A 21,688-nucleotide genomic window follows, 5' to 3' on the forward strand; every position below is an offset into this window, starting at 1 on the left:
AAGATAGAGAGAAGTTAGAGTAGAGAGAGAGGAAGAGATTTTTCATTTTGGGGCTTTTGTAAAATGCCCTAACTTGAGTAGCCTTAGTTACATACACATATATATAGGTAGTTACTTAGGCTAACTATCTAACTAATTGATAGTTAGTTTGTTTAACTAAGAGGGCTGGAAGTGACCATAATACCCCTGCTTCTAACTAATTTCCTAACTAATCTTTACATCTCAACAATTTATTTATGCGAGAACCAGCTATGGTGCATGACAGAGTTTCTTTCATTGTGTTTGAATATTCTTTGGGAAGCCAAATTTATTTACAATTATTGTTGCTGACAAGTTAGTCTAAGCTCCGATCTGAATCTGAAATGGCTGATTTGGACTTGGAAGATTCATCCACTTTGGGCGATCTTTTGTTTTGCATTTAGCACAAGTATACATAAATACTACTACTTCCAAGTTCCACTATCTTTACTTTGTTATATTTACCCAAAGGTTGGTTTTCTGAGCGTTTTCTCAACCAGAAAATCCTTAGGTCATATACAGGCAAAGTTCTTGCTTTCCTGTATTTTACTTCACCTGCGTTTCCCTTTTGAGCTTTATAATTACATGGCAATTGACAAAGATAAACTACAGACTATTAATCAAGGTACTTGATTTAACTGTTACCCTTGAAAATCATGAAAGTTGCATGTGTCTTTCTCAAGTTTTGCAGCTTCTTCAAAAAACAAATTGTATATTTTCATTCCTAAACATTTTAAATACTAATGATTATTTTGACATCTTTTTCCTTCACATGAACAAATGCGTGGGCAAGAATTAGTATATACGATAAGAAACTCTTAATTAGTGATAAGATACGTAATTATTCGGAAGCATATGTAGAACTATACGTCTAATAAGGTAGTTTTCTCATAATTTTAAGTTAAATATTAATCCAACTTTATTAATCAATAATTTGACTTGGTCAACATCTCATGAATTTAAGATTTAATACAAAATTTAATATGAACTTATCTCTGCCTCGAGGCTTTGTTGGGGCGCTCGACTTGTCAAACCTTTAAAGACAAGACTTGAAGTTTTCGTGAAGCACATGTCTTTTTCCACGTAGTTGATTTCTCGCGAAACATTTGACTTGGTCAACATATCATAAATTTAAGATTTAATCTAAAATTTAACATGAATTTATCCATAAAACTTCATTGTCTTCATTTACAAAACATAAGAAAATATTAAAACTGCTTCAGGTATATTACTGCAGGATTGGATTAGTAACTTTACACAGATTTACAAACTTTGTCAATCATGTATCCTTCTTCATTTGGTTGTTCAATCAAAGTCCAATATAGTCTGGCTGGTATCTTCGTGGAAATCTTGGAGCCTCCTGGTTTAAACCCACCCAGTGTCCCAGACATGTGTTCCCTCGTCTTCTGGTACACTGCCAAAGATACTCCCACCTATTCTCAACTAAATCGACCTAAAACTCTTTTTTATCTTCAATTCTTAACCAATCACGCCTTCCTAATTGCAGCGCATTTCCAGCATAACACAAACGGCTTAAGTTGCTATCTCCTTGGAAATCACTTACAAATTCAATCAATGATCTTCTCACCAGTCGAAAAGGCATTCCAAACTACCGTTCCAACCAAGTAAAGCCCAACTGAAACCTTAAAGACATCATCCCAAGAACCTGAGGAGACAGAGAACATAAAATATAATTCATTAAAGGGACACATGCCTTTTGAATGGCTATGATGTCTTTATTTGGTCTCAAAACTCAACACACTGTTCTAGCATGACAGATGATGAGGAAATGAGTAGCCATACTGACTGCATATAAGGCCTTCCTTCCCCTCAAGAGTGGACAGTGAAGTTAAAGTTACCTACTGACACTGCAACACGATTAAGACCATTTCTGTAGCTCCTAAATTGTAAACTTAATGCTTTTGCAAACTATGGTTACAAGACAGTGGTGGTTAGTCTCTTGATCAGCTGAAAGCAACTCTCCATACTATTAATAAGAATAGGTCCAATTCAAATGGTCTATTTTCACAAAGCATAACTAAGCATGTGAGTATGTGACAATGACTATATATTATGTGAATGGGTAAAAGGAAATTGATCATAATCACCTAAACAACTGACTGTTGAAACCATATTTTAAAGATAAGATATTAGTTGTTATTAGTAGCAAAGTGAGTTTCCCCGTGTAAACCACCCACAATAATTATTTAAAGAACTGATATTTACTAAAAACAAACATATGAAATCAGGTGTAATTGAAACCAGGTACGCCCTTAATCCGTTTACTCTACATGGTTAGCAATGTCTTGAAGTTCTCAGTCGTACAATGGACACAGAAGTCAAACTATCTTTAGGTCGTTCCCAATAGCACTACCGCCAAAAATGAAAAATATAGGTTATCAATTTTGCAGCACAGGCAGCCCACAATTATCTAGAGTAAAATGAGAAGGATGAAATACCATGTTGCAAGATGTAACCGGTAGCTGCTGTGCCAAAAACACCAGCTAGCACCCCAGCAGTATTGGAAAGTCCAAGGAGCACTCCCTGCAAAAGTATCATTCATTAAACTCATTTTGCCCACAATATCATAAACTATTTATATTAACATGCAGCAATGATACATCAGAAACAATTCTCGCCTTGAGAAAACAAATAAGTCACATTCACAACGGCTACTCAGAGATATTATTTGAAGCTCATTCTGCATTAAGAAACACCAACACGAAGAGGCTGAAAGACGATAAAGTAATACTCACAGAATACCGTGGAGCAATATCCTGATGATTTGAATACAAACCAGATTGTGAAAAAGCATCACTTCCCTGTTTCAAGAATGAAGAATATCTCAAAGGCGGCACTTTATAAGCTGAAGCAAGAAGAGATTACATGTCATCAACAAGAACTAATTTGATGGATATCTGAACAAAGGCAATATCATGAATTAAACTCCTTCAATACTTCCATCTGCTTGGCCCTACCCTATCCATTCACATGAAACTGCATTCCACAGTGTTAACTCATAAGCAAACTGAGAGAGATGGTGCATGCTTTGACAGTTCCTTACTAGTTATACATCATAGTTTTAACAGTTGAACAATATCTTTGACAGCTTATGCAGGACTCAAATATTCTTGTTCAATATAAGACAAACCTGACTGCATGCCATACATAGAACTGCCATTGCAGGAGAGTCAACATGGCTCAACTGGGTTAAAAAGAAAGCAGGTCCAAGAAATCCTATTGTTTGCATAATCTGCAACAATGATAAAATGAATTCATAAAAGCTGTTCTTAACATTAACAACCAGTGTTATTTCAAAAAACAGTAAGGATAAAATACATTGACTTCAGCATAGGATGGGAATCTACTAAATATGGCGGCATTTCACGACTAGGAAGTAAGTAAGCCATGCAAATGACCTAAATCATTGGAGTCAAAATTATCTTCTCTGTCTGTGAGCAGTCACGTAAGTTGAACATGCAGACATTAAAGTATCACAACTGCTTTAGAAAAAATTGTTCTCATAGGGATCTTTAGAAAAAAAGAAAATAGGGTATTGAATATATCAAGATTTATATTGAAGTGCAATGACATCCGTAAAAGTGAGTAGTACCTTTCTGACAACAGTCACTGATGTGCCTCTCCTCACCAAGGAATCTGCAATCCACCCACCAATATTTGCAGTGACTGCCATTGTGAGCCATGGCAAGACGGCAAAAAGTCCCGATTCTGTAAGATTAAACTTTAATACCTGCAGTAGAAATGCAAAAAACACTTCTAATTTAACAGTAGAAGTCACTAAAATTATGACCACCACTAGGTAGGAAACATTCTAATTTAATACTAGAAATCAACTCATGTGGCATGAAGATTAAGCATCACGGCTGATGATTTAGTGAAGGATGAGACTCGGATCCTATTCAAGATATGAAAGTAACAGGTAAGTAGGAACAATTCATGTGTTGCTTACGTTGGTACATAAATGACATTGTAAAACAAAACTTCCTACCCTCAGACCCTACTGTCTCAAACTCTATAAAACCATCCTTCTCTGCCTTTTATCCTTCTGTTTACAACCTTACAATCATCAGACCTCTTTCTTTACTGCATATGTAAGCCAACTGAATCAAACCCCATCCCCCACCCCCACAAGCGCGCACACAAAAAAAAAGAAGGAAAAAGAAGAATCCTACACATCTGCATATCTACTACTGTTAGCATACCTTCAACATACATTACAAGTTCAGAAATGCATTCACCTCTAAGGATTACATTATTTTCCAATACCAAGTGCAGATGCAGAATGTCACAAAAAAATTGTGAGTACAGTATACCTCTCTATAGGAAACTGTCCAGTCTTATTCCTTGTAACATCCCAACCCCTTATTTTCTATTAAATAATTCAATTTCATGTTTAGGAACTTTGTCCAAGTCATATTGACCATTTAGGACTTGTTTGGGTTGGGACCCAAGGGGTTCGGGTAGAAAAAACTAGATCTGGACAATGCAGGATTTTATATTTTTCTGATGCAAGCAAAATCACGCTGGCAGACCGCGATTGCTCAAAAGAGAATTCCCGGGCTTGTGCTATCTTACAGTCCAGGTGCAAACACAAACAAGACAGTGCAATTTTTTCAGCACAAACCATAATTGAGCATGTTTGCAACAAATTTTAATGTATGGAAAATAAACTCCCAACCACAAATAAAATATGAAAAGAATAAATTATTAATAAACAGTGCGGGTACTATTCTATTATTCCATTGATTCTTCCCTCTGAATTTTCTCCAAGGGCTGTTAGTAGTGTATTTCTCAAACATAGGATGATTTGAACCTCCTTGATATTTATTTGATATCCATATAAGGAGTATTTCGGGGGGATCTTCTTGAAGTATTTGATTGTTAAGAAGAGTCCGGTCATATCTTGATCGCTTTATGAATATCCCAAGAGTTTATCAGATATTCAAGATGCTTCTAGATGCCTCTCTAAGAGGATAATTTACCCTTCATATAGGCATGATGTAAGACCCCGTAAGTTGAAAAGTCGAAACGAAGGAAAAATTTCAAGAAAATGGATTGTATGAGCTTCTACAACTCAACCTACGAGTCGTAGGACTGACTTGTAGAAGTGATGTGAGGTTGGGAATTGGACTAAGTGAGGAAACAAATCTACGAGCCAAGGTTACGACCCGTAGAAAGTATGACAAGTCGTAAACATGACTCGTGGAGGTAGTTCAGAAACTCAGTTCTCAGACCCTCCAGGACGAGTTCAAAGGGTCAGGTTTTTCTCAAACCCTGTAGGACGAGTCGTCCGTACGACTCATCGACACCTCTACGACTATTAAGGACCAAATCATAGGGTCTGTCTGGCTCAGTTTGAAGAGGGGTATTTTAGTCTTTCCCTATGTTTTATTGGTGAAGTGTGGTCGTTTTGGGACTAAATCCTCTCTATCTAATGACCTTAAGCTTTCCCAAACCCCTCATTCTCACAATAACTTCAATTCACCAAAACCCGTTCCTCTCAAGGCTCTTCTCAAGGCTTTCTTAATCACCAAGTAGATTCTAGGGATTCCTCAAGATCAAGTTCCCCTTCCAATCTCAAAGTCAAAATCTATCAAGGTGGGTACCCATGGAGTCCAAAACGTTTTTCAATCAAATCTCTTTATTTCAAGTAAGATTTTCTTATGGATCATTCAAATTTCTACTTAATAGCATGAATCATGATTAAACCATTGATTATTGGTCTATTTTGATGCAATATGATTTCAATTGCATATATTGAAAGTTGGCAAGTATTTTCTCCACTTAGTTCCTTAAAGGTTCTTGAGATTCATTGTAGGTTGTTCAAAGCATGATTTCAATTGATGAATTTCATAGTGTCTATGCATGATTTCAATTACATACATGTTGGAGAGTTTTATTGACTTTAACCCACCTAATTTCACTCTATTCTCATTAAAGTATGATTTGAAGGTTATGGACTCCATTTAAATGTTTAAGAAAGCTAACGACTATAATTAAGGGAATCTTTAATGAAATGATGAATGTTGGTGAGAGGCTTTCTCACCTAAGTTAATGGATTCTTTATGTGATAAGGACAATTCTTGCATACTTGAGTCACTAAAGGTATTACGAAGCTATACCGAATGAAGATTTGATGTCCTAAATTATACGTATGATTATGTTACTACGATATATTATTCTGTGAGATTTGACTTAGCACCGAATGAGGCTTGAAGTGGAGTTCGGTAAGGGAATCCTAATAGCAACCTCTCGTTTCATTAACTATGTGCCAACATAGGAGCCCTTGTCGTCTAGGCTAGTGGATCCACAAATGGCCATTTAATGTTAAAGAAATGAATGTTGACGGAGTTCTACATTGACAAGTAGTCTCCCCTTCCAATGTAGAGGGTTAAGTTGGATTCCATGTAACAACTTACATGGTTTTAATGTCAGTTAGAGTCATCTTCCTACAAATGAACGATTTAAATGTTATTTACTCGATTACTCGTATATGCACTTATCTAGGTACTTTACTTCATAAATTGTCTTAATGTTTTCCATTTTATTGCATGCCTACATACTTAGTACATTCAAAGTACTAACGCTTACTCTTTTGCATCCATGATATCACCATGTAGGGACCGACTTACCTTCTCGTTCTCCTCTACATGGCTAGTTGGGATCGCTTGAAGGCTACTATTTGGTGAGTTCCCATGTTTCGAAAAAAATATTCCTGTCCTTTCTAGCTTATGTTATGTTGAGACATTTAAACATCTATCATGGTATTTCATTTCTATTTTTTTTTTTGATTGAGGGTGAGCTAGGGACATGTCTTAGCCCCCGTCAAGTCTAAGACTAGAGGTATTGTTAGACAAATGTAAGACAAATCTTGACTATTGATGTTTGCTACAATGTTTCCCATAGTCTCATTTTCCCCTTTTATTTCCACTTGTCATTTATTTGTCAGTACCTATGAAAGGCTAACTGAATGCTAAGAGGCTTGGGTGAGGTATCTTCGGATTCCTCATTCGTCGTTCCACATCTAGGCTCTAGGCTTGGGTAGTGACACATGAGTTAGGGTTTAGGGTAGACTAGGCTCCAAGATTCCAAACTGAAATTGAATTCGTCTTGTAGAGTCCCAGAAAATTTCAATGTCTATAAATGCCCCTTTCTTCAAGGCTTGTCGAAGTGTAGACTTGATTAAGCTCAAAGACGTAACTTGAAGTATCCATAAAAATGGAGCTTTGATCTTTACGATTTTGTGGCTTTAGAGTTGTAGATCTGATTTTTGAGAGAAAAGATGAAAGGCAGATTTGTACTGGGCGTGCGAGTTTGTTTGCAACATTTTTTTTTCAAATATGAAAATATACTGCAATCACAAAATAAATAAAAATAATGATTTAATTCATCAAGATTGTAAGTACAAATTTGTTTATCCCAAGATTCCTCCCTCTTAAGATTTCTTCGTGATTCAAGGGTTGTTAGTAACATATTTCTCTAATGTAATATGATTTGAACCCCCTTGAGAATGATTTGATATCCATGTAAGCAGGATTTTGTGGATCTTCTTGAAGTATTTGATTGTCAAAAAGAGTTCGATTATATCTTGATCTTTTTATGAAGATCCCAAATGTTTATGGGATATTCAAGATGCATCTTCAAAAGAATATAATACCCTTTATACAGGGATGAGTTAGGGTTTCGGGTAAAGTAGCCTCCAATAACCCTAACTGAAATTGAACTAGTCCAGTAGAGTCCCACGAATTTTGATGTCTACGGTGAGGCTCAAGAGTGATCCCGCTAAATGACTGTTCCAGGTATAAAAGTGCAGAAATCAGGATTATTGGTATATTTCATCATTTTTGGGTTGTGGGATATCGGGAAAACTTGGATCCAAGAGTGATTCATCTAAAAACATTGGGTAAGTGATCTTATCGCGTTTTTCACAAGTATAATGATTACCCACTTGATTTAATCCCTAATAAATCATGGATTCTTAAGTGGGAAACTAGGAAGCTTCAATGACTGGCAGACTGGGAAATGACAGAAGCTGCCTCTTCTTTGCAGAATGCAGAATTTGACATTAGATGGTTGCAAGGAAGATTCTCAACGATACTTGGCAGGTAAAGATGGAGCATTTACTCTTAAGACATGCCATGAAAAACTGCAAGAACTTTCAGCTGAATATGAAAAGAATGGCCTTGGAAGTTGATTTCGAAGACTAAAGTACCAACCAAAGTGGCTTGCTGCCCTCGAAGCGTGCTTAACGCACAATAGACTGCAAAAGAGAGGATTTATTCTTTGAAAAAGGTGCTTTTTATGTGAAGATGCTAGGAATCAGTGGATCAATTGCTACTTCACTGTAGCTTTTTATGGCAGATTTTCCTATATTTTTATGCACTTCTGGAGTTGACTGGGTAATGCCATAAATATTGGGCAACTTTCATCCATTCATGGAGCGAATATGTGCACTTGAACCTATATATTAGTGAATAAGATGTCAAATCTATATTTCTACTAAATCTCTGGTCCGGCACCTTCTTGGTGAATAAGTTTTTCCATAAGTTTGTATCTTATTTAAGAATAAGAAAAGTTTGTTTTACACCAAATTACATATATTTGTAACAATTATTGTAAGTCATAATCATGTAGAAAGAAAATGAAGCAACATAATGGAAGTGGAAAATTGCACCTGGTGATAATATGTTGGCATCCAGGTAAGAAGAATAAATGTCCCCCAGTTGTGACAGAAGTGAGACACGATCAAGGCCCATACAGGTGGCTTTGATAGAATCAATTTCCAAGGGATTGATTTAACAGGTTCCTTAGAAACACTGCTACTAAGAATAAGCTTCTTTTCTTCAGGCCGTAGCGTAGGATCATCCAGGGGTGAACTGTATGCCTACATAAAAAGTTTCTGACATGGATAAGCAGCATCACCAATAGCCTAGCAAGAAATTCTGAGTTCAAGAATTTGCAGGGGATATATGTGGTTTGTATGTCTATGATCAAACAGATTGGCTGTTTTACAAATGAAGTTCAAAGCATTAATTATAAATATACCCCACGTCCCCAACACAGCTTTTGACAAATATACAGCACGATCTTGATGATTAAAGTATCACTTCAATTAGTAATAATTACATGAATGTAGGAACTAAAATATACTGTACCTTACTGAGCCATACTGCAAACCATACAGTTCCTAAAGAACCAAAAGAAAAGAAGACAGAAGGCCAGCCAAATTTGTGTATGAGGAATGGGGAAAATGCTAGGCCAGTGACAGATCCAAGATACATTCCACTATAGACCAGTGCGAGAGATCTACTTCTTTCTGATACAGGAACCCATTTAGAGAGAATGTTATTCATTGCCGGCATGGCAACACCCTGGATGTGACAAAGTCAAAACAGCTAATCAGAATTGAGTTACGAGGGCAGCACGCAGAGTAGTTTAAAGAGGTGAAGAAAACCAACCTCACCAATTCCCATGAAAGCTCGAACAACAAATAAGAAGGGCAATCCAAGCTTTGCAGCAATAGGTGTGAGAACTGTAGCAACGGACCACCAGACTACTCCAAATCCCAAGACAGCCTTCCCACCAACAGTGTCTGCCCATATACCTCCTGCTATCTACATGAAGCTTACTTAGGATAAAAATTACTCACTCTACTAACAATGAGTAGAGTAAAGGTTGATTTTGTTACCTGAGTGAGAAGATAACCCCAGAAAAATGAAGATTGTATTAAACCAACAGTGGTAGGACTCCAGTGATATTCGGATGCCATGGGAAGTATAGCTATACTCATGTTTACTCTATCCATATTGCAAAGAAGAAAAGCGGAGAAACAAAGAATCACAATTACCCAACGCTTTGGAAACTCTTCCCACCAGGGAAGAGGAACAAGACCCACTAACTTATCTCCATCTTCTTTCTTTCTCAATAAAGGATCGTCAGCAATTTTGAAGGGCTTTGACTTGACATCAGCCCACAACTTCCAACTACTACTATTCCTCTTAATTAACCCCTCTTCCCCATATCGAAATGGAGCTCGACCTTGACCTCGACCTCGACCTCTCCCACTGGCACTAGTATAGTAAAATGAATGAACATTGAAATTTATACGAGGCAAGTTGGGAGGAGAAAAACTGTAGTGGGAGAGAAGAAATGCTTTCGCACTCATAGCAGCAGAGAAGGGGAACTCTTGATTTTTCAGTTGCAAATGTGATGGTGTCAACATTAAACCCATTTCCACTTTCTACTACATAGTAGGGGATATTTATGGCCACTGGTTCTGTTTATTACACGTGTGTGTGACTACGGTTAAGGATAATTACACCATTCTCCTTCCACCTCCTTGGTGTCTTTTCTTTTCGATGGGTCTCACTGAATTGTCCATTTAGGCATTCAAATCTTAGTCATTAAGTATGTTTATTTTTAAGATCTGAATCTTATTAATCACTCCGATGTCAGTCTTCAAGGTCTAAATCTTAATGGTTCAGATCTTAATCAGTAAGTGCATTTGTTTTTCTTAGTTTATAACTACTTAATGGGTCTGAATAGATAAGATCTATAACAAAATTTTAATATCATTAAGATGTCTATTTAAAAATTTCTACAAATATGATAGGTCATCGTCACTCCATCTATTTTCACCCACCACACACAACCACTATCAATCACCACCAGCTACTATCCACAACCATCATCCTTAACCCAACCACAACTATCACCAATCACTACCACCTATCACCCACAACCATCATCCTCAGCCCAACCACAACTACCGTCAATCACAAAAATCAACCATCATCATCATTAGCCACCAATAATAATCATCGCCGCCAACCATTATTACATTCATTAATCAATATCGATAATTACTACCATTAGTCATTATTATATATCGTTAACCCCCATCATTATTCACTATTATCATTAGTTATCAGTATCAATCCACTATTAATTATCAATTGCTACCAACAATAACTACGTTAATCACTAGTACTAACCACTATACCACAATACTACCCATAACCATCATCATCAGTAACACCATCTCAAGTTGGCACATAAAGACAATTTTTATACATTCGGATGCTTAAAAAACAAACAATTTTAAATATTTTAATATTCAGATCTTTACTTAAAGTCTTAATATTCAGTTGTGTATTCAGATTGAGACCTCTAAATCTTAATACATATCTTAATATTTAGATATGCATTCAGATTCAAACGTCTTAATCTTGATGCACATCTTAATATTCAAATGTGCATTCAGATTCAGATGCCTTAATTTTAATAAAAACAAATGAGGTCTTACTTGAACTACTTACATTTATGCTACATATTTCTTAAGTTCTATAAATTATTTTGAATAACCCAAAAATAGTTTAGCATGAATTTATTATAAATTCATTGAATTAATGAATTGTCTATTTATTTAATACATGAACTATACCTAATACATGAACTACTTACATTCATGATACATATTTCCTATGTTTTATAAATCATTTTGGATAAACCAAAAATATCTTTACATGAGTTTGTTATAAATTCATTGAACTAATGAATTGTCTATTTATTTAATACATGAACTATATCTAATAAATGAACTACTTACATTCATGATACATATTTTTTAGGTTCTATAAATTATTTTGGATAAACCAAAAATGCCTTTACATGAGTTTGTTATAAATTCATTGAATTAATGAATTGTGTATTTATTTAATACATGAGCTACTTATATTCATGATACATATTTTCTAGATTCTATGAATCCTTTTGGATAACAATGTATCTATTTATTATAATATTTAACATTGTGACTTTTAGAGTGATTTCTCAAACTATAAATAGCGTTGTCATTCACCATTGTGAGAGACACTTGAAAACATTTGAATAAGATGATCTCTACATTCTACTCTTTATATCTCTTTTTTGTATTACTTGTTTATTATTACTTATATTTTATAACACATTATCAACACGAGACTCAAGCCAATTGAGATTGAGTTTTAATTTTTCTTCAGCTCATGTTCTAGTTGAACTCGTTATGAGAATCGAGACTTATATGCATAAAATCAAGTATGTATTTTTAGAATCTTTTTATGATTTAAAAATAAGTTTCAATCGATACTCTACAGTACAGTATCGTTCGTCACTAACATTGACCATGAATCGAAGGCATATATAATCCTACAGGTTGAATATTCTCTACTCCACAAAAATTCTTAAATGGAAGAAGATATAAAGTTTTGATAGCATAAGTTTGTGTATTATTTTGATTATGCTAATTTTGAGGGTAAATTTTATATTTTTTCTTTTCATAATTGACTATATTGTCAAAGGCATTAGTTGAAAGAAGTGATCTTATTTTATGAATTTATTTATATATATTGAAAGACTCAAAGGGCGAGTCATGTTGTACTTATGTCTATTATACCACTAATTGAGGATAAGACGGTGGAATCAAGTTCCATCGCACCTACACCAAAAGGGTAAGACATTGAGTTAAAGTCCTAGTGCATTATGATGATAAAATGTTGGGTTCAAGTCCTAACAAATGATTGTCTAATACACTTTTGTATGGGTAAGATATTAAGTTAAAGTACCAATGCAATATGATGATAAAATATTGGGTTGAAGTCCCACAAAAAATTATGACATCTTTATATGAATAAGACATTGAGTTTGAGTGTCAATGCACCATAGTGATGATATAAGGATGACTAAGGCAAAAATAGTATTTTGATGAAAATTCATGAAATTCGTTCTATTGAATTTGTTCTATTCTCTTAAGCGAATGTGGTAGTGATGTACCGTGAATCTACGGTACTTGCAATTCTTAAAATTTAAGAAATTGCATGTCTTTTAAGCATATGTTAGTAGATTAGATGTTGTTTTGTGCTTGATTGGCTGGAAATAGGTTTTGGTAACGGAAATTGAATGAAGGCGGTGTGGACACAATTTTTTGCAGCCTACGAGCTTATCCTATGAGTCGTGGTCCTTTCCAAGAGCCGTAGGTAAGAGTTGAGGAACTGAGAATAAGTCTAAAGCTACGAGTTGGCAGGATGATTCATAGGTGTGTCTATGAGTTGTAGACTATCCTCGTGCATTGAGAATCAGAAAGGTGAAAATTGAAGACTCATCCCAAGAGTTAGCAGGGTGAGCTGTAGATGGACCTACAATCCGTAGGTATCGTTCGTAGAAAAAGTCCTGAAGACTGTTTAGCCATTGGTTTTGACGAGTGCATCACTCAGGCCGTTCAAGTACCTACGACCCGTAGGTCATGGGTCGTAGAAGCTAACCGACCTAGTTTTTCTGATTTGGTTTATTTAGGATTATTTGTCTATAAATAGATTTTTGGATTTTTTTTATTGTATTATGCACGTTTTTAGGTTGAGGAATTAAGCATAAACTACTTTTCGCTTTAATTCTTAAATTCGTGGATTTTTTTTATTGACGTTTACTTATTGATTCAATTGAAGACTTTGAATTTTCTTACTCTTTATTGCAAGTGTACGCGGTCGTGTAAGTAATAAAGTGGCTGTTTTTTGGAGCCGGATGTTGAACCCACAAGGACTTATCGATAAACTATTTACTAAATTATAATAATTTTATTTATTTATTCAAGCGGTAGTTTCTAAATATTAATTTTAATTAACTAGACTAAAAATAAAGATAAAATAATTGGTGAATAATTTATCAAGAAAAGTGCAGATTGTTAATCAATCATTGAATGAATCGATCAAGGATTATGGTTTAACTAACAATCATGTTTAGTATCACTTTCATCAACTTATTTGATTATCTAGTTGTTGATTCACAGGATTTATAATATGATCATAATCTCCCGACCTCTAACCGTCTACCACAATTGACAGTCTAACTACATTGTTGAGCAGAGATAGACATGAATCAATTGAGGAGCATTAAGATTTCATCTTGTATTTGAAACAAGCATGGTTCTAGGTATATCTCTATGCTAAATACAAATCAATCTAAGTTTTCATCAAAGAAAGATCATACTCCTTATTAGGGTTGTTCACAGTTTTGGTTATAACCAAAACCAAACCAAAAATTTAACCAAACCGAATAAAAAAACCGATATTTGGTTTGGTTTGGTTTTAAATTTGAATAACCGATAATATTTGATTTGGTTATGATTATAGAAAAAAATAATCGAACCAAACCGATAATTATATATATAAAATTTATAATTATTTATATGTATAATATTAGTTTTTTATAATAATTAAAGATATTTTATAATGTGTCTAACAACCCAAATCCAACAATCCAAACCCAACTCTCAAGCCCAATTCAAAAAATAAGATCTATTGCTCAAATTTTACCTCCCTTCTCCCTTGAAATTTTTAATACTCTATTTCCTAAAAGGCTAAAACATCCAGCAGCAGCCAAGCCCACCACTCCAGCAGCATAACATAAGGACTAAGGGTTTAGAGTGAAAACTTAAAAACCCTACTCTCTTTTCCTTTTACAGTTTTGTTCCACTTCCAAGTTCCAAGTTCCAAGTTCCACCGAAGAAGTAGAAGCTTCAAGCCTTCAAGATCACGTTGGTTTCTCAGTTCTCACAAAGTCACAGTAACAATGAAGGCTCAAGAACAACCTCAACTCCTCAAGTACAAGATTGTAAATTTTGAGAAGGTTTGTAAGAATTTTTTAGAATTTTAAGTTGATTTTAAGTTGTTTCTTTTTTTGTTTCGAATGTTTAAGTTGTTTTCTTTTCTTTTTCTAATGTTTAAGTTGATTTTAACTTTTAAGTTGTTTCCTTTTCTAGCTACTTGATTTTAAATTAAGTTGTTTCCTTTTCTGTTTCGAATTTTTACCTTTATTTTTTTTGTCCGAATGGGTCCTAAACTTCTAATATTTTTCAGATGAAAAGGACAGTTACAAAGGTTCAAGATTTGGAGGTTGAACATTTGGATCTTCCTAAATATAGTTCAGTAACACCAACATCTGTTGTAACTCAAGCATATGGTAATGCTCCTAGTACTTCTTCAGTGCATAAACCTCCTAAAAAGCAGAAAAGAACTACTCCTTGTAGTCGAGACCCTAGGCCTGGGGATAATGGTAGAAGAACATCTGAAATTTGGGATCATTACGCATAGTTTACTAATAAAATGGGGGAATTGCGGGCAAAATGCAAGTACTGCCCCAAAGACTTTGCTTGCCCTTCTAATTATGGGACTTCTAATCTTTGGGGACATTTGCTTAACAAGTGTAGGAAATACCCTTTTAAGACCATTGATAGGAAGCAGACAACATTCAATATTAAATCTATTAAAGGAGAGGGATAAGGAGGTTTGGAAAAGGTTGTTTATAATATTATCGAAGTTAGAAGGGCCATTGCTGAGTTTGTTATAATAGATGAACAACCGTTTAGAGTCGTTGAGGGGGAAGACTTTAAGAGGCTAATGGCGGTTGTTTACCTAATTTTGAGTTACCTTCTCGCATTACTGTTGCTAGACAATGTTTAAAAATTTATGAAGAAGAGAAACAAAAGCTTAAAAGGCTTGTTAAAGATCAACGTGTTTGTCTTACTAGCGACAAATGGATGTCAATCCAAAATTTGACTTATATGGTCATTACTGCTCACTAGATTGATGATTAGTGGAATTTGCAAAAAAAGATTCTTAACTTTTTTCAAACTCCACATCATAGGGTGAGACAATTGCAAAAGGAAAGCTTGTTTGTTAGATTGGGAGATCGAGAACATATTCACGGTGACACTAGATAATGCATCAGCTAATGATGCTGCAATCAGGTACTTGAAAGGGAGAATTAATGATTGGAATGGTGTCATATTGAGAAATGATTTTTTACACGTTCGGTGTAATGCTCATATCTTGAATTTGATTGTAAAAGAAGGATTGAGTGAACAAAATGAGTCCATTTCTCGGGTAAGGTGTGCTGTAAAATATGTTAAGTCTTCTCCTGCAAGATCAGCTTCCTTTAAGTCATATGTTGAGAAGGTAAAACTAGACACCCATGGCCTTTTGAGTTTGGATATTGAGACGAGGTGGAATTCTACATACTTGATGTTAAATACAGCTGTACAGTTTGAAAAAGCCTTGTCAAGAATGTATATTGATGATCATAAGTACTTTAACTATTGTCTTGAATTGAGTGGAACTCAGGGCATCCATCTTCGGAAGATTGGAAGAATGTGAAAGTCTTTCTCAAGTTTCTTGAGATTTTCTATAAAACCACCTTGAAATTTTTGAGTACTTTGCATGTTACTTCAAATTATTTCTTCCATGAGCTTTTAAATCTTCAAAGCATAATTGTCCAGTATTCGAATTGTAGTGATTTAATTTTGACTGATATGGCTAGGAAGATAAAAATTAAGTTTGATAAATATTGGGGTAATTTTGAGGATATGAACATGTTGTTATTTGTTGATGTTGTGTTGGATCCTCGCTACAAAATGAAGTATGTGAAGTTCCTTTTTAACAATTTTTATGATCCTGTGGTGGGAAATGGAAAGGCTACTAAAGTGGTAAATACTTTAACTCGCTTGTATAATCATTATAAGAATTCTATTTCTGAGCCTTCTAGTGAAAATACTGGAAATCAAACTAGTGTGATGAGTAAAATTGATGCAATCAATAGTTCTGATGTGTGGCAATCGCAATGGGAGAAATTTCTTGAAGATGAGAATGATGTTGATAATAAGTCTGATCTTGAAAAGTATTTAATGGATGATCCAGAGAAGATTAAGGATTTCAATATCTTGACTTGGTGGAAATCTTCATTTGAAAGATATCCTATTGTCTCTAGGATTGCAAGAGATGTGCTTGTTATTCCTACATCTACTGTTGCGTCGGAATCAGCTTTTAGCACCGGTGGTCAGATACTTGATTGTTATCGAAGTTCTCTATCGACAAAGACGGCTGAAGCTCTTGTTTGTTGTCAACAATGGTTGTGGTCAACATCTAAAGAAAGCAAGCTTGAAGATCTTTTAGAAGAAATTCAAAAACTTGAGATCGCTGAAAAAGATAATTTTACATAATTAACTATATGAATTTTTGTTTCACTTGCTGCAAATTACTATCTTAGAAATATAGTTGTTGAAACTTTGAGCTTTTTATGGTATTTTAGCTAATTGTTGCCACTTTAATATGTGTTGCTACACTTTAATATTGAGAGCTGAAAACTGAGTTGCTGCTGTTGCTGAACTGTGCTGCTGGCACAGTTTCAGCAGAGCTGCTGTCGCTGTTGAACTTTGCTGAATTTAGAAAATAAAATTCCTTCTATGTTTGATCCATTGTTGCATGTCTGCAGGTTGTTGCTAGTTGTTGGATGTTACAGGTTCCAAGTATGGTTGTGTTGGACCCATTTTGCTTGTGAAGAGGATGTATTAGGGTGTGTATGAGGCTGGTATTGGTTTTTAAAAGGGAAAATGTTTTCTAAAATTTATGATTCTGTTGGACTGGTATGTTGGTTTGCCGATGATGTTCCTTTGAGATTTCCAAGACCACTATCTGAACGAAAATTCAGACTGAAATAGCTTCAGCAATAAAGAAATGCATTCTAGTTTACTTTATTTCTAAAAATTAGATAATCGTAGGTGTTTACTATTGTCCAGTCATGTTATCTATTATTAAAATTAGCTCAAACTTTGCTTGACATACTCTGGGTGCAACAAAATCTAAACTTACTAGGCATTTACTTATGTTTCACTGTGTCGACAATACTAGGCATTTACTTCTGTTTAGTCATATTATTTATCATTAGGCTGATTTCAAGGAAATCTAAATATCGCTTTTCTTGTTATTGTATCCCCGTGCATGACAGTGTGGATGTGTATTGAGTTGCACTAAGTTTTGGGACAAAGTTGTTGCTATATTTATTAGCTGAGCTGCTATACGCCTATACCTTTATGTTTTTAGACATTTAATGCCTAGTATCGTTATTTCTTTTGCAGATTCTTTGGGCAATGTTTTGAGCATTGATTAGTTTGGACTTTGTAGGTTAAGCTAAGTAAGATGGTTGAAGTACTTTTGATTATATTATAGATTCTCTAGTTAGTTTAGTTTAAATATGTAATTTTTTCATTTTAATGGATAAAGTTGTTTGTATTTTAGAATCTCTATGGGCCGTGAGGAAAAAAGAGTTTCATAAGAATTTGAAGAATGTAGAGAGAGAATATTTGAATTATCTCGGCTAGTCATAAACCGAATAACCGAACCAAATCGACAATAACCAAACCCATGGTTATTATTTTACTTGGTTTGGTTATGGTTTTAGACATTTAATAACCGATTAAATTGGTCTGGTTATGCAAGATATACAATAAAACAACAACTTCTAACCTCCGAATCTCAAGGAAAGACTCTAACTCATCAAATTTAAACTTGCTCACCTACTCCATCAAAGAAAGCTAATAAAATTGCCTATCTATCATGAAACAAGTGCCCTTACAAGAAGAAATAGTACACGCACTCAATTTAAGAATCAAATATAAATAAAGGACTTGGCATCAAAGAACAACTCTCGCACTTACAAAAGAATTCGCATGTATACGTAAAGAACCATAGGTTTGCCCTTTATGTAAATCTCTACTAATTAAGCATGCTCGAATAGAATCAAATAGGACTTTAACGGGTTGTAATGTAGGGTAGAGGATGAGTAGAAAAACTATATAATAGTGACTTACACTTCCCTAAGCACTTTGCACTTTAAGACTTCATCATCCATTATCTTCTTCTCTTTATTTTCATCCCCCTTTTCAACAATTATTTCACTAATAATTTTATCTTATCAAGAACGTTTCAATCATATATTTTTTTTCAAACAGTTTTTTTCTTCGGGTCACATTCTTTCAAAGAGGGCTCTTTCATTACTTTATAGCTATCATTGGCTACCTTTTGGACTCAACTATCCCTTTTTTAGATTTAACAATTATAATAAGTATGTGCTACAATGCTCAAGAAAGTAAGGTGTAAAAACTAGGAATTCAATAAAAGAATCACGACAAAAATATGACTACCAACAAAAGGCTATAGGCTCAAAAGGACTAACTAGTGATATAATATATAAAAAGGCTAAAATTTATAAGACAAATCAAAGAAAACCTATTATCATCTTCTAAACTGAGCAATACTTTTTATTTTGCTTCAATAACATGCAGGGCAAGTTCTAGACTAAAATGCAAAATATTGAATATATGTCAATTCTCACCACACATGACACAAGTTTTAATCAAGACAAATCAATTCGGCTTCTAAAATAGGCAGGGCCCTAACAAACTAAAAAATAAAATAAACTATATACAGAGTAACAAAAATGAGCCTAGGTGTCAAATAGTTTGCAATTTAATGAACACTCAAGCATTCACAAGAAGGCACTACTCAATATTAGGCCTAAAAACAACTATCAAAACGAGTCAAAATTCTTCTCTTTTCTCTCAAAAATAAATAAATAAAATAATATAAAAAACTAAAAAGAAAATTCAAGCCTAAAAAAAAAAATCCTCGGTTCAAAGGGACCCTCCCTAGAAAAAGAATCGAAAAGAAAAACCAATGGGTGGGAAAGTGTGCTTCTACTAAAGATAAAGAGTTAAAAATTAAAACAAAACTAAAATCTTTTTATTCTTCTATTTTTTTTAATTATTTAGAAAAGAAAAGAATTTTTTTTGGTGTGGACTTGTCGCACACTTCACTGTTTAGCATTTTTTTAAAAAAAAATAAAATTAAAAATGATTAAACTAACCTAAAGCATACTCCACCCTGAACACAAAAATTTGGAAGAATCCCCACACCACACTTAAAAAGATGCTATGTCTCCAACGAATCAATTAGAATTTAGAACAAGGATTAGGAAAAACCTCCTTGAGGCCTAACAAGGATTATGAAAAACCTCCTTGAGGCCTCTAGACCTAGCTAGTAACACATTATCTCAATATTCATCAAGGGTCGTACGTACCCCACACTTAAGTTCAAACATGCTCTTTTGCTCCAAATTTTTGGGTACTCAAACTTTTCCAATTTCGTAAATACAAAAACAACACAAAAAGTGACAATAACAGAATATAAATAAATAAATAAATAATAAAATAAGAAGCTACACTGCTAATTGGGTTGCCTCTCAATAAACGTCTGATTTAACATCGCGGCACTACTCAAGTAACCACCCATATTTCTCTCAACTTTGAGGATATGAATTACACCCACAAATTTGTATTCATTTTTCTTTTCCGCTTAAGGGGCGGTGGTATAAAGATGAAGCAGCCAAGAAATAGCTTTAACATTTTGCACTTCTTGGTCCTAAAATGAGGAATGTAATTCTCTTGTTTTAGCGCAACAAAGTCAAGAATATAAACATATTGATCCTCCTTCTTACATTCTTTCATAGGCTCGGATAGCTTGGTTAATATCTCGCTATCTAAGCATAATGTAGAAAAGTGATAGGAATGAGGTCCTCTACGTCCTAACTCATGAATTTATTACTATTTACATCCCCATATGTACTCTTCTTATCAGTGACAACATCAATAACAATATGTAGTTGACCATCCAATTTTAATTTCTCAAGTCGGCTTACAAGTACTTTTTCAGCCTCACATAACTCATCTTTTACGTTGTGAATATTGAAACTAAACTTTCCAAAGTCTTGAATTAGTTTAACTCTTCATTAATAAAGTATGACCACACCCTTAAAATTTTCTCAAAACAACCTTCATGTTCTTCTAATAATTTTCTGTAATGATTCATACTATCAAAAGCATAAACATTATTAGAGTTATCATATTTAGAGTTTAGGAGGAGTTATGACATTGAGAATAATCTTTTCATTGACCACCACACCATTTAGATGTCATCTCAAGAAGAAGTAAAGTATTACATAATTGTTTTTTAAAAAAATGAGATATATTCAAAAAAAGAAAAAAATTAAATATAATCTAGAAAAATAATTAATTTGCAAGCCCCCGGCACGGTGCCAAAAACTTATTGTATCTAAACGCACACACAAGTATACGTGATTGTGCAAGTAACAAAGTGGCTTTTTTAGAAGCCAGATGTCGAACCCACATGGACTTGTTGATTAACTATTTACTTAATTATAATAATTTTAATTATTTATTCAAGAAGTAGTTTATAAATATTAATTTTAATTAACTAGAGTAAAAATAAAGATAAAATAACTGGTGAACAATTAACCAAGAAAAGAGCAGATCAATGAATGAATCTATCTAGGATTATGGTTTAACTAACAATCATGTTTAGTATCACTTTCATCAACTTATTTGATTATCTCATTGTTGATTCACGGGGTTTATCATATGTTCATGATCTCCCAACCATTAACCATCTACCATAATTGTTAGTCTAACTACATCATTGAGTGGAGATAAACATGAATCAACTGTGGAGCATTAAGATTTCCATCCCGTATTTGAATCAAGCATGGTTCTAGGTATATCTTTATCCTAAATACAAATCAATCTATGTTTTAATCAAAGAAAGATCATGCTCCTTATATTCTACGTTCTATCTCTCTATTCCTCTCTCGAGTTCAAAAGTAGACAATACATTTATTTTAATGGCGGCCAAACATTAAAATAGTAAGCATAAGAATATAAGAACAACTAATATTATAAAAAAATATGTCAAATCAAGAATTACTAAACAAC

At 34.1% G+C, this 21,688-nt stretch overlaps 1 protein-coding gene and 1 long non-coding RNA gene across 2 annotated transcripts; one reads left to right on the forward strand and one right to left on the reverse strand.

Moving 5' to 3' along the window:
* Positions 1-1,224: 1,224 nt before the first annotated feature.
* Positions 1,225-10,293, reverse strand: LOC129882514 (sodium-dependent phosphate transport protein 1, chloroplastic). The gene is made up of 9 exons (XM_055956834.1): positions 9,728-10,293; positions 9,498-9,653; positions 9,195-9,410; positions 8,714-8,923; positions 3,632-3,769; positions 3,170-3,271; positions 2,775-2,840; positions 2,478-2,562; positions 1,225-1,684 (listed from the first exon to the last, which is right to left on the reverse strand). The coding sequence occupies exons 1-9, from the start codon at positions 10,268-10,270 to the stop codon at positions 1,587-1,589; spliced, it is 1,614 nt and encodes a 537-aa protein (XP_055812809.1). The 5' UTR covers positions 10,271-10,293; the 3' UTR covers positions 1,225-1,586.
* A 4,158-nt stretch (positions 10,294-14,451) lies between these two features.
* On the forward strand, positions 14,452-17,875 carry LOC129881608 (uncharacterized). The gene is made up of 3 exons (XR_008765633.1): positions 14,452-14,697; positions 14,928-15,030; positions 17,338-17,875. It is a non-coding gene; the product is annotated as an uncharacterized LOC129881608 (long non-coding RNA).
* The last annotated feature ends 3,813 nt before the right edge of the window (positions 17,876-21,688 follow it).

Source organism: Solanum dulcamara, chromosome 3, assembly GCF_947179165.1.
Source record: "Solanum dulcamara chromosome 3, daSolDulc1.2, whole genome shotgun sequence".
Classification (NCBI taxonomy): Eukaryota; Viridiplantae; Streptophyta; class Magnoliopsida; order Solanales; family Solanaceae; genus Solanum; species Solanum dulcamara.